Genomic DNA, 11,618 nt, shown 5'->3' on the forward strand with positions numbered 1-11,618 from the left:
CCAACAGACGAACCTCGATTTCTTTTTGCGGCTCAATCATGTCGTCACGCGTCGGTGTGAGAAAGTTGCGAAACAAAGTAGCATCCATTTTCCTGATCAAAATGGTTTGATTGAAAGCGGAGTGGGGCGTGGTTTCAGCCGATTCAGTGGCCACGCCCACAGCATTTTAGACACCTAGTTATTATTTTTTTTTTTTAATCATCTGAATTTGGCAGGCGTTTTAACAACAGACATTTTAAGTTTCACTTCACTTACACACATCGACATTAAATATCGACTCATGACAAAAATGTCCTCACGAAGATGTGATTGCGTTTTTGTTTTTGTTGTTTTGCGTTTGTTTGTTTCCAGTCTGATGAATTGAAATGAGCACAAAAGCAACTTCAACACAAAAGCAAAACGAAAACAAAATCAATCTGACCATCCACCAGGTGTTGGCGCCGACGTCGTAGCGCAGTTGCCACCTCACTGAGCTGGATGCTGTTGCCATGACAACCGCGATGCGGTCAAGCTGTCAAAGACGCAGACGTGGACATTGACAGACGTTTGGAGCTCAAGGACAGAAAAGACGAGATCCTCGGCATCATCTTGTCAAACGTCAGCCAACGAAACGAGTCGTCCTGAGGGAGGTCCGGTGCGCTCGCTTCTTGTCACGCGTTTGAAGGGAGTGAGGAGTCCATCGAGCGGCTTGCCTTCGCTCGGATGTCCCTGCATCATCATCTTACACGTAAACACACACACACAAATTCTGGACTCCACCAAGGGGGCGTCGCTGAGAAGATTAGAACCCTCATCAAGTTCTCAGAGCTCACACACACACACACACACAGCGTCCTCTCATAGGTAGACAAGTTGTCAAACATCTTGCTGCCCCTCTAGCGCCCCCTAGCATCAAGATTTGTAAACAAACACACGCTCACTCAGGAAGTAGATCAACTGTGCTTCAAGGTGGTCTGGACCGCCTGGCGGCCGCGAGGAATTTGTCCCCCCCCGCAAAAGATTGACCCCTGACCTATTTGACTCGATTGACGACTTTTGAAGACGACTCGACATCTGTTAAATAAGAACGCGTGGTGCTTATGTAAGTGGTTAGTTGGAGTTGTACGACGTTACGTAAGTGTGGAGCGTCACTTAATTGGACAAAAATCATCATCCGGCACACGTGTGCCACATTTCCTCCATCGTCAGAATTTAATTGCTATCTATCTCGATGTATATCCCTTTTTGTGGTTGAGCGGTTCCTTGGTCACGTTCCTACCGCCATCTCTTTTGAACTGGTCAACTATTTTGACTCCTTCTTGTCCAGAAAATATCCAGACTTCCAATCTTGAAGCCACGTAACGGCACACGGCTCCCGCCGAGCGAGGCGGCGACGGTGTTTTATGTCATGAAATTTCTTCTTAAGACTTTAAGTTCCATGATGAAATAACGCCGCACGTGACTGCAGACCAATCGAATCGTTTGATCAAAAAATACCAATGGAGACATTGAGCATATTTGGACACAGGATTTCCACCCAACAGTGGCGATATGTCAACATGGATTTTATGTCTCGATGTGATCGCGAGATGGACATTTGAGGCATAAAAGTTTCACCGGAGGCAAAACGAAACTTGTGAAATCATCCGGCTCAACTTTTGTCCTACAAACGCGTTCGTGTCACTTCATCTTGGAGGATTTCCACAACCTTGTTCTCGTCTTCTTCCGCCATCTCCTCCTCCCTGTTACACAAAACGACAAGACGCGTTCATCACGGTCGGCACGAGATAACAACGCACACGCAATTGTGATTGCATTTGGGGCGTGAAGTTCCATTCTTTTGGAATGGCCGATTGGCCGCGCCGCTTCCAAACTTTTGTCCAATCCGATTTCAGACGATTCACGAGATCTGTTTGCGATGGGCCAAAAACTCTTCAATGTCGTCTCGGAGTGGGCGGAAGGAAATCATTGTCATAAGAAAACTACAATTTGTGCTGGTAAAAAGGCAGAGCTCAAGGTCGCACAGAATGTTCCTGATTTACTGATGACGGAGTGTTTGCGTGAGCGTGAGCGTGACCTGTCCTTGCCGAACAGCCTGCTGAGGAGGAGGAAGACAAAGACGACAAAGAGGAAGACCACCACGGCCGTGAGGCCTGTCAGCCACGGCTGAAACGTCACTGAGCCAGAGGCGGACGCATGCGCACCTGAAGCACACAAATGCAACACAATTCATTCTTTGATTTTGTTTTGCTTTTTTCATACATTTAATATTTGGTACATTTGGGGCTGTCAAAGGCAAAGGTATTTATTTAAATATTTATACATTGTGGGAAAAAAAGATAATTGAAAGCTGTTTATTTTTTTAAAATGAAGCAATTCTTCAATGAGTTTTGATCTCAATTTTAATTATTAGAATTCATTATTTTGGTATGGAAATAAACTTGTGTGAATTTTACATGTATTCTTTTGTATATCTTTTACTATTTAAAAAAAAAATATTGTTAAAAACGGACTATTTTACATCACTACAAATGATTCTTATTATTATTATTATTTTTGTTGTTACTGTTATTACAATAATTTTGCCTTTTTTCCCCTCTAATGACTGGAAAGCGACGCAAAGGAAAGCAAACTTTACCAGATTTGTGAGTCGAGGCCCGGGCCGCACTCTGCAGCGCAGACAAGACGACGAAAGCCCAAAACATGATGAAAGTCTCCGAGTAGCTTGTGCAGCACACGCAAAGACTGCCGATGCACTCCACTCCTCAAGTTTTCCTTTTACTGCGGGGATCAAAGGTCGCGATAGGATGTGCTTTCCGTTGCAATCAGGGCGAGAATCTGAACGCTGCTTGCTATGTGACTCACGATCAGCGTGCAGCTCCTCACTTATCTCATTTTATTGAGAATTAGGACAAAGAAAAACGTAATCAACTGGAAGGAAGGTTATGATTTCAGACCAGCTGTCCCTAAAGGCAAAACCTGTTTTGAGATTAACATCATTTCACTTGTGAGGAAAGCCATAATCTCATCACAAATTGATGAGTTTGGTGATGAAAACATTTGATGACCAATTGTCCCTGAAGACAACATCTGATTTATAGACAGGGCGCTGATTAAATGCTAAGGATCGAACGATACGTTTTCATCGCCGGTTTTGGCCATAAATTAAATACTGCCAAAAGTCATGTGTCTCGAAATGCTCTTTTATTGTGACGGGACTTGAACAGAAGTGCCTCTTAATGTCTTGACGTCACAGTTGGCGGCCGGAAGTGAGTGGCATCTGGGCGTGGAAGAGGTAAACAAACGCCAGTGGAAGCGTCAAAAGCGTGAAGACTTTAAGCGTTCGGAACTGCCTTACGAGTGGGAAATGTCTCGCCTGAGAGGCGCGCGTCAAGTGGACTCACTGCGAGGATTCCGGGCGCCCGAGAGTGCGCCCAGCGTCCCGTACGGACTCCTCAAGGCGGCCCGGCAGAGCGGAACGCTCAACCTGACCAATCGGAGTCTCACCGAAGGTGCTTTCGCTCGTTTTCACGTTTTGCTCAATGCTGATTTCAAAGTCTGTCCTTTATTCTTCTTACTGAATCGACATCGACGTCTAATACAATAAAATCACGGGAAACCTGGAGATTCGAAACCCAATCCGGTCTCGAAAAGAGATCGATCGGCAGAGAGATGGTTGATCATTTGCGTGAAGAAAGGCGTGTTTTCAGATTGTTCCTGAAGGCAACACTTGCCCTTTGACAAAAGTTGCTGACTTGCTCAAATTGTATTGCGCTAGCGACGACATGCGGACCGCTACGATTTTTAATCTGCCCTTTTTTATGTTCTGTGTCGTGGTTTGCCAGCTCAAGTTGCCTTGTGTAGTGTCATTAAAAGTATAAACAAAAAGCAAAACACCGAGCCAAAGTCTTGACTTTTGTTGGACTACTTTTTTACGACCTGATCAATATAAACGTTCGTAAAAGCTGATTTTGATATTTGGCAGAAGAAAATTCTGTGAAACAATTAATCAGCCGTTTTTTAAGCATATTCAGTAACTTATTTTTGATGCCCATAAACATGAATTACGAGCAGACTATTTGACAGTTTTGCAATAGTTTCTTGTGGTTTTGTCCTTCAGTTTGTAACTTTGCAACAGAATGTTTGTTTGAAAGTCATTCTCTTTGGCTTATGTCGTAATGTGCTAATGAACAGCAAAATGATGAGCAAACCGACTTTGAAAGATCAGATTGGTCGATAATGTGTTTTTCGTTTTTTTTTTCCCTCGCCAGTCCCAGAGAGCGTTTACCGTCTGAATGTGGACACGCCCGAGGAAGCCCATCACAACGTGTCGTTCGGCGCGTCCGAGCGCTGGTGGGAGCAGACGGACCTCACCAAGCTGCTGCTGGCATCCAATCGGCTCACGTGCTTGTCCGAAGACATTCGACTGCTGCCGGCGCTCACCACGCTCGACGTACGTTCTTTCCTCCTTCTTCTTTGCGTCATTAACACGACCACCCGGCTGCAATTGAACATCAGCTGCTTTTTTTTTTTTCTTACATGTTCACTCCATGAATGGTGTTAACTTTTCTCACAATTGCGCCTCGAGCGTGCTTTCAACTAGTCTGTTGAAATTTCGTTTGCCCGAACGTGTCCAAAGTGTTGCCATTCGTCTCCCTCTTCATCGGCGTGTCCCGCCGAGATCTTTTTTGTTTCTGTTTTAGCTGCACGACAACCAGCTGCAGACGCTGCCGGCCGCCTTGGGAGAACTGCTGGAGCTTCAGCAGCTGCGACTCAGGTAAGGCGAGCGGCAGGCCGCGCCCGACCTCATGTGCCCTTTTACTATTTGAGAAGTCATATTTTGAACGGTTTGCTGCTGCTGAAGTCACAACCGTTTGAGGTCGCTGCCGACGGAAGTCTTCGCTCTGAAGAACCTGCGGAGCCTGACGCTGCAGCAGAACCTGCTGGACGCGCTTCCCGAGGAGCTGGGACAACTGGAGGCGCTCACGGAGCTGGTAGCTACCCGTCCATCGCTCCGTTCCGGACCAAAATCCAAGCTGCCCTGTGACAAAGTTGAAGCCCGATTGGTGCCCCAAACTTTAGAAACAAAACACACTTCAGCATCGTTTTCATTATCAATCAAAATGGCTCCCAAAAGATTTGATTTTGGCAAAATCCATGAAGGATTTTTTATTTTAGGCCGCTGCTGATGCTAATTTTAGTAGAAAAAAAAAACGTTCACTGCCGTGCGTTTCAACGGTCGTCAATCATACGCAGATTTTTGATATTTGCAGCCGGCCTGCTGGTCGCAAAGAGCGACAGTCAACTCTAAATCCATTCTTTAAAAAAAAAACAAAAAATGAAAATCATCATTTTCCTTCCGCTTCCCAGAATGCATTTTCATGTCTGAAGTCACAAGGACATTCATCTCTGTCTTTCCAGTCGTGGATTACAATTTTTTTAAAACAAACCGTGAATCGTGACATCCAGCCAAACATTTCTTGAAACATATTCTGGTTTTCAATGACCTTATCAATCTTTTCCTGATAAATATTTAAGAATCGGAGGTTCTGGTGGCGCGCATGTCGAATAATGAAAGCGGCCACTGTGACTTGCGTGCAACTTGAGTCGCTGGCGAGCGTCCGTCAAAGTCCAACTCATGGAAAACATGTCGTCTGACGGACGGCAGGACGTGTCCGACAACCGGCTGACGGAGCTCCCGTCCGGACTGGGTCGCTTGGGTCGCCTGCAGAAGCTCCACCTGTGCCGCAACAAGCTCAGCCAGCTGCCCGACAGCCTGCCGCTGCTCACCCGTAAGATTCGGCCGGCGTTGTGGGCGGAGCCATGTGAATTCCACAACAAGTTCCTTTTTTGAAAATCGGGCCCAATGTTTTTGCGCTTGCAGACGTGAAGCTGCTGGACTGCAGCAACAACCTGCTGAGCGACGTTCCCGCCGGCCTGCGGCAGATGGCGGCCCTGGAGCAGCTCTACCTGCGCCACAACAAGCTGCGCCGACTGCCGTCGCTTCACGCGCCCGCGCTCAAAGTAAAATCGGCACACGCACGCGACACCTTTTGGGACGGACGCTAAAGTAGCCGCGCGCTTTGCTGTGATTGGAAAAAATATTTGAAAGAAATAATTGCAAAAATGATCCGCTGTTATTATTTTGATATAAATGCAGCCGACCCGCAAAAAGTGAAAAGCGGCAAAAAATGTCGCTTTTTTTCTGGGAAATATTCCATCGCTGATAGCAAATGACATTTTCAAACTTTGAAGTCAAATATGAATCGTGCGGAAGATTTGCACAGAAAAACGTTTTCCCATTTTGTGGCACATTTTCACAAAGTCTGCAAATTGACGGCGGGCGCACCAAATTTGTTTCTTTGTGTGTTGTCGCGTTTGAGCAGGAGCTCTACTTGGGCAACAACCAAATTGCGAGCGTGAGCGGCGAGCACGTGTCCAGCTTCGGCGTCCTCTCCGTGCTGGAGCTGCGAGACAACCAGATCACGACGCTGCCCGAGCGAGTGGCGACGTTGGGCGCCCTCACGCGCCTCGACCTCTCCAACAACGACATCGGCATGTAAGTGGCGCCGCCGCCTTTCTGGTTGCGCTTCGGAACCGCCGGCGTGACTGACGCCGCCTCCCGTCCGCGTGTCAGACTTCCCGCGTCGCTCGGCCGGCTGCCCGAGCTGAAGATTCTGCTGCTGGAAGGAAATCCTCTGCGCGGCATCAGGAGGGACCTGCTGACCGTTTGTCTTTTCATTTTGTCGTCCGCCGATTGACGGTGGTGCCTTGGCATACGACTTTTAAGCGACAAGCCGTCACGACGGAACAAAGACGACCTTCCTCTTTTCTAGCAGGACTTGATTTTCTTGGAAGAGGCTGAAATTTGGAAGCTTTGAACCTCAAAGTTCAACAAGGTCGCTAAAAACTATACGATAATCGACTCTTTGTCCGAGAAAAAAGTGTTTGTCTGAATGGGGGAAAATAATTGGACTTGTGGTGACGGCCAAACAAATGGAACTCGCATCTCAAGGCACCACTGGATGGTAAAATTATTCTTCAGGCTCAAATTGGACAACTTGATCCTAAACGCTTCCCAAAAAAACAAAAGACCTCCGTTTGACTTGTTGCCTTTTTCATTGAAACGTTGAAATGTTCATTCAGGGTTCTTCATCTGTTTCTTAATGTTGAAATGTTTCCCCAGTTGGTGATAATTATGAGAGGATTTTTTTTTTTTTGCCCGAATCCAAATTGACTTCGCAAATCTTAAGTGGACGTGCAATCAGAACTTTTGCTCAACGCTCATCAAACGAATAAACTTTCCCTTGGCCACAGAAAGGAACCAATGAGCTTCTCAAATTCCTCCGAGGAAGAATTAAAGGTACGGTGGCGCTTTTTTTCTATTGGACGGGACTTCTTGTGGCTCCGAGCCAAGCGACGTGATTTGCGTGAACGCGCGTTTGCTCGGTTGACAAAAAACCTTTCCGAACTTTCAGAGGAGCCCGATAGTGCCGGCGACACGCCGACCGCCATGACGCTGCCCAGCCAGGCCGCCATCAACGTGCAAAACATCAAAGCGCTCAAGTCGCTGGCATACAGGTGAGCGACGCGAGTCGGAGGACAAACGACGTCCGACAGGCGCCCAATTTGGACGTAGCCGACCGGACGCAACTTTTGGAGAACTTTATTTGACTTTGCGGCTTGAAATTCAGTCGACGTGTCCAGTATGAGCAAACCCTCAAAAAAACAAAATGTGCGGGACCGTCCCAGAAAAGGAAGGGGACAGCAAGTCGGCCATTTTGGTTTGCCATCTTTGCCAAACTTGTCCAAGAGATTTTGCAAAAATGTATTTTGGTACTTTGGAGGAAATCGAGCGCCCAAAGCCAGTTTGACTTGGCGACATGACAATCGGCAGACACGCCGATCGTGAAAAGCACGCAGGAAGTCCGCCATTTTGTAGCTGAGGCCTTCTCACGTTCCCACCCAGTGACAAGAAGGCCGAGCACGTCCCGGACGAGCTGTTCCGGGCCGCCGCCGAGCACGCCGTAACCTCCGCCGACTTCAGCAAGAACCTTCTGAGCGACGTGCCGCCGAGGTGAGCGAGCAAACGCGCTCGGACGTGGCGGCGCGGTGACGTTTGTGCCTTTGTGTGCGCGCGCAGGCTGGCCGAAACGCGGGCGTCGCTGACGGAGCTCAACATGGCGTTCAACAGGCTGAGCGGCTGCCACGCGCTCTGCTCGCTGGTCAACCTGCTGCACCTCGACCTCCGGTAGGCCACGCCCGTCAGCCATTTTGATTCCAAGCGGCCTTTTTCGGATCCATCTTTCGTTTGCGCGCTTCAGGAACAACCGGCTGAGCGATTTGCCGGCCCAGCTGACGAACTTGACCAAACTTCGCTCCGTCGTCCTCAACTACAACAAGTAATCGTCCTCAAAGCTCACACGGTTCAAGTTTGGCTCGCATGCGTTGTGAAACGTTGTGCCGCAGGTTCAAGTCCTTCCCGGAGGTTTTGTACGACATGCCGACGCTGGAAACGGTCCTGCTGGGAAGCAACCAGGTGGGAGGCGTGGACGCCGCTCGTTTGCTGGGCCTGCGCCGGCTGTCCACGCTGGACCTGTCCAACAACGACCTTGTCAACGTGCCGCCTCAACTGGGCTTGTGCGCGGCACTCAGGTGGGCGTCTCTTGACGCTTGGCAATTTTGTGGCTTTGGTCCTTTTGATTCGTTTCAAACATTCGTAAGCTGCAACTGAGAGCGTACTGTGTTTGTGTCGTTCAGGTGTCTGAGCCTGGAGGGAAATCCTTTCCGGACGCCGCGGGCCGCCATTGTTGCCAAGGGAACGGACGCCATTTTGGAGTACCTGCGTAGTCGCATTCCCACATGAGCGGCGACCCTCATAAACCACCAAATTGTTTTATTTATTAAAAAGATCTTTACTTTGAATGAGCGTCTCCCATTGCTTGACATCATTTCCTTTAAGCCCCGCCTCTCCTATGACAAGCTCCCAATCAGTGAACAGGGCATTTCTTTTTTTCCTTTTTCAACATGGCCCACTTATGAAAATATCCACTCATCTGGAGCATGCAGCCCACAAAAGCCCACGCCGTCGCTTGGGAATTTAGCTCAGAGCGACCGTCTCAAGTGTGATTCCAAATGATCCGATTTGACTCTTTTTGTCGGAAAAATGATGCATTCCCTACTAATATAATTTGTTTGTCCAAGAATGTTTCTTGGTGACGTACGGTGATGTTGAAGCTTTTTATTGCCACTCTCGAGCACATCGTCTCCGCAGCTTCGCTACCTCAATGCTAGCATGCAACGGGAAATCCGAGCCGGGCTAACAATTAGCATCTGAGCAAAGAAAAAAAACAAACTGCAAACGTGTTGTTTTGCACTTATGAAATGTACTTTTCAAACAAATGAAGCCTGCTTCAAAACCAAATATAGTTTCACACACACAAATATTTCTTCAAAAAACAAAAAAAATACTCAAGTACCATCTCAAATCTGTAAAGTAAAAAAGAAAAATGCTTCTGCAACACTCTGTGCTGTGAATGCCCAAGAGCGTTTTGACTGCTCGTCTTGTGTTCAAAAGTGTTTTTTTCAACACATTCAAACGTCAACCACATCATTCGTTCCACTTTTTGTGATTTTTTTTCCTTGACCAATTTTGCATTTTAAACTTCAAAAAGTTGCGCGTAATTCTTTCAACTGACCATGTAAATCATTCGTGAAGGCAAAAAGTGGCTTTCAGATGATTTGAGTTGGAGCCGTTGCAGCACCCTCTAGTGGCCAATTTTCGTCACGTCATTCTAAAAATTATTTTTAGCCAGGAAGCTAGATGACTACGTGACCCTGCGCAGCTTGAGTTATCGATGAGTGCAGGATTTGTATATGTTGAACTTCATGTGACAATGTGCGGACAATTTAAGACTGGGGTTTTTCATTCTTTTTCATTACATCCGCAGTCAGAGTTTCATGAAATTCAGAACAATGTCCATCGCGCACTTAATCGAGCCGCAACAAGTCAAAGTAATGAATTTAGCACATATTGCCATTTTCTTTTGCGTTGCTTTGATTTTGTGTATTCTCAGAATCAGAAATCCCTTTATTGTCATTGCACAGTGTGCAACGAGATGAGAGGGCTCCTCTCTTCCGTGATACAAACCCTGTTAATCACATTTGGATTCATTTCAGTGAGTCGAGATGGTTTGAGAAATAAGTGCTTTGAGTAACAAATGTGGTCAGGGAATGAATACAACTCTTATCCTAAGGCACCACAAGTGACAGCCAGAACAGTTCCATTCTCAGCCACTAGATGGCAGAAGATACAAAACGAACCGGTGCATGCAGCTTTTGTGACATTTGTGCGGTCGCTTTAAAAACTTTACGATCAGTGCAGTGCAAATTCAGCTCCAAGTGAGCTTATCATAAGAGCATTAGGTTCTTATGAACGACACTTACTTGATTTCTGCGCAAGGTGGGAGTCTGCAGGGGGTGCATGCTTGTTTGTTTGTCCGTGTGCCATGAAAACGTTTCACTTGTCCATTAATTTGCGTTCGGAAAAGAAAGAAGACGATGGCGTTAGATTGGGCTAAAAGGTTTTGTACTTGAAAATAAAAAGTGCAACAGAAAATTCACGTGTTGATAGGGAACTTTAAAATATATAACACTGTATTCTAAGTAAAAATGAGTGTATGGAACATTTTTTCAGATTAAATATTTTTTAATTCACTTATTTTGAACGAATTATTTATTTTCACCTTTCACTTGCACATATGGTTTGAAATTTGAGGGGTGTTTTTTTTCCAGTTTAATGTTTTACCTTTTCGGATTCCAATTATATTATCAGTTTATTTTTTTCACTTGAACAAATTCGCCCAGAGAAAAAAAAACGAGATCAAGATTTGCCAAAATTTCGTTATCATATCACACCTGTGTTTAAAGATGATTTTTTTCCGCCTTTGTATGAGATGCAAAGGTTCCCGGAAGTTGCCCTGACTGGCCGGACGCCATTTTTTGCAAGCCAAACGGGACGTTACGCTGCCTTCAAAGTACGATGTGGAAGAATGACCAGCGCTACAAATGTGGCTGCTGGATTGCAAAATATGTCCTAATCTATCGCTCTTATACTAACATTGGTGCTCAGTACTATCGGAAATTGTAAATTTTGTCAGTGGCATCAATTCTTACGCTGCCAACTAAGGTAGGTTTCAACTTCCGAGCATTTGAATTGAGCTGTCACTGATGATTCCACGCCCCACTCAGTTGATGCCCCGCCCCCCACGCCTCATCAGGGTCAAAAGTCTGAAACAAAAAAACACATTTGAAAGTAAAACAAAAAAAGATCTGAAAGTGAACAAAAACATTTGAATCCGAAATAAGATCTGCAACTCAAATTGTAAAATATCAACTGAAAAAAATTACACCTCAAAGGTAAAAATAAATATGGAAGTGAAAAGTGAAAATAAATAATTCATTCAAAATAATTACCAAAGTGAAACTAAATTATATTCAATCTGAAAAAACGTTTTTTGGACTCATTTTTATTTTGAATATAGTGTTATAGTTTTCAAAATCCTCAATATGTGACGTTTCTGTTTCATGTTTTAGTTTTTCAAGTACAAAACTTTGCCCCCATTCTAACTTCATGTAAG

At 45.8% G+C, this 11,618-nt stretch overlaps 2 protein-coding genes across 4 annotated transcripts; one reads left to right on the plus strand and one right to left on the minus strand.

Annotated features, from left to right (window-relative positions):
• Positions 1-1,642: 1,642 nt before the first annotated feature.
• smim24 (small integral membrane protein 24) lies at positions 1,643-2,684 on the minus strand. Its single transcript, XM_088312341.1, has 3 exons — positions 2,618-2,684; positions 2,057-2,183; positions 1,643-1,721 (listed from the first exon to the last, which is right to left on the minus strand). Exons 1-3 carry the CDS (start codon positions 2,682-2,684, stop codon positions 1,643-1,645), a joined length of 273 nt encoding a protein of 90 aa, XP_088168467.1.
• Positions 2,685-3,224: 540 nt separating this feature from the next.
• On the plus strand, positions 3,225-8,904 carry lrrc40 (leucine rich repeat containing 40). 3 transcript variants are annotated; one of them, XM_088313877.1, is made up of 15 exons: positions 3,225-3,491; positions 4,251-4,432; positions 4,683-4,756; positions 4,844-4,973; positions 5,648-5,771; positions 5,864-6,003; positions 6,366-6,538; positions 6,617-6,707; positions 7,297-7,342; positions 7,458-7,560; positions 7,949-8,056; positions 8,123-8,230; positions 8,304-8,381; positions 8,449-8,634; positions 8,740-8,904. In XM_088313877.1, exons 1-15 carry the CDS (start codon positions 3,347-3,349, stop codon positions 8,843-8,845), a joined length of 1,794 nt encoding a protein of 597 aa, XP_088170003.1. In that variant the 5' UTR covers positions 3,225-3,346; the 3' UTR covers positions 8,846-8,904. The 3 variants fall into 3 exon arrangements, with proteins under 3 accessions (XP_088170003.1, XP_088170001.1, XP_088170004.1); XM_088313875.1 differs by lacking the exon at positions 6,617-6,707 and having other exon boundaries at positions 7,297-7,560; XM_088313878.1 differs by lacking the exons at positions 6,617-6,707; positions 8,304-8,381 and having other exon boundaries at positions 7,297-7,560.
• Positions 8,905-11,618: the final 2,714 nt, after the last annotated feature.

Source organism: Idiotropiscis lumnitzeri, chromosome 13, assembly GCF_059441095.1.
Source record: "Idiotropiscis lumnitzeri isolate Australia: NSW breed Sydney's pygmy pipehorse chromosome 13, RoL_Ilum_1.0, whole genome shotgun sequence".
Classification (NCBI taxonomy): Eukaryota; Metazoa; Chordata; class Actinopteri; order Syngnathiformes; family Syngnathidae; genus Idiotropiscis; species Idiotropiscis lumnitzeri.

Coding starts and splice junctions, on each gene's coding strand:
- smim24 (XM_088312341.1), bottom strand. CDS start 2,684: ATGTTTTGGGCTTTCGTCGTCTTGTCTGCGCTGCAGAGTGCGGCCCGG. Junction 2,184..2,617: donor GGCCTCGACTCACAAATCTG/GTAAAGTTTGCT, acceptor TGTGTGCTTCAG/GTGCGCATGCGTCCGCCTCT. Junction 1,722..2,056: donor AGGCTGTTCGGCAAGGACAG/GTCACGCTCACG, acceptor TTTGTGTAACAG/GGAGGAGGAGATGGCGGAAG.
- lrrc40 (XM_088313875.1), top strand. CDS start 3,347: ATGTCTCGCCTGAGAGGCGCGCGTCAAGTGGACTCACTGCGAGGATTC. Junction 6,539..7,296: donor TCCAACAACGACATCGGCAT/GTAAGTGGCGCC, acceptor CCTTGGCCACAG/AAAGGAACCAATGAGCTTCT. Junction 8,635..8,739: donor GGCTTGTGCGCGGCACTCAG/GTGGGCGTCTCT, acceptor TGTGTCGTTCAG/GTGTCTGAGCCTGGAGGGAA.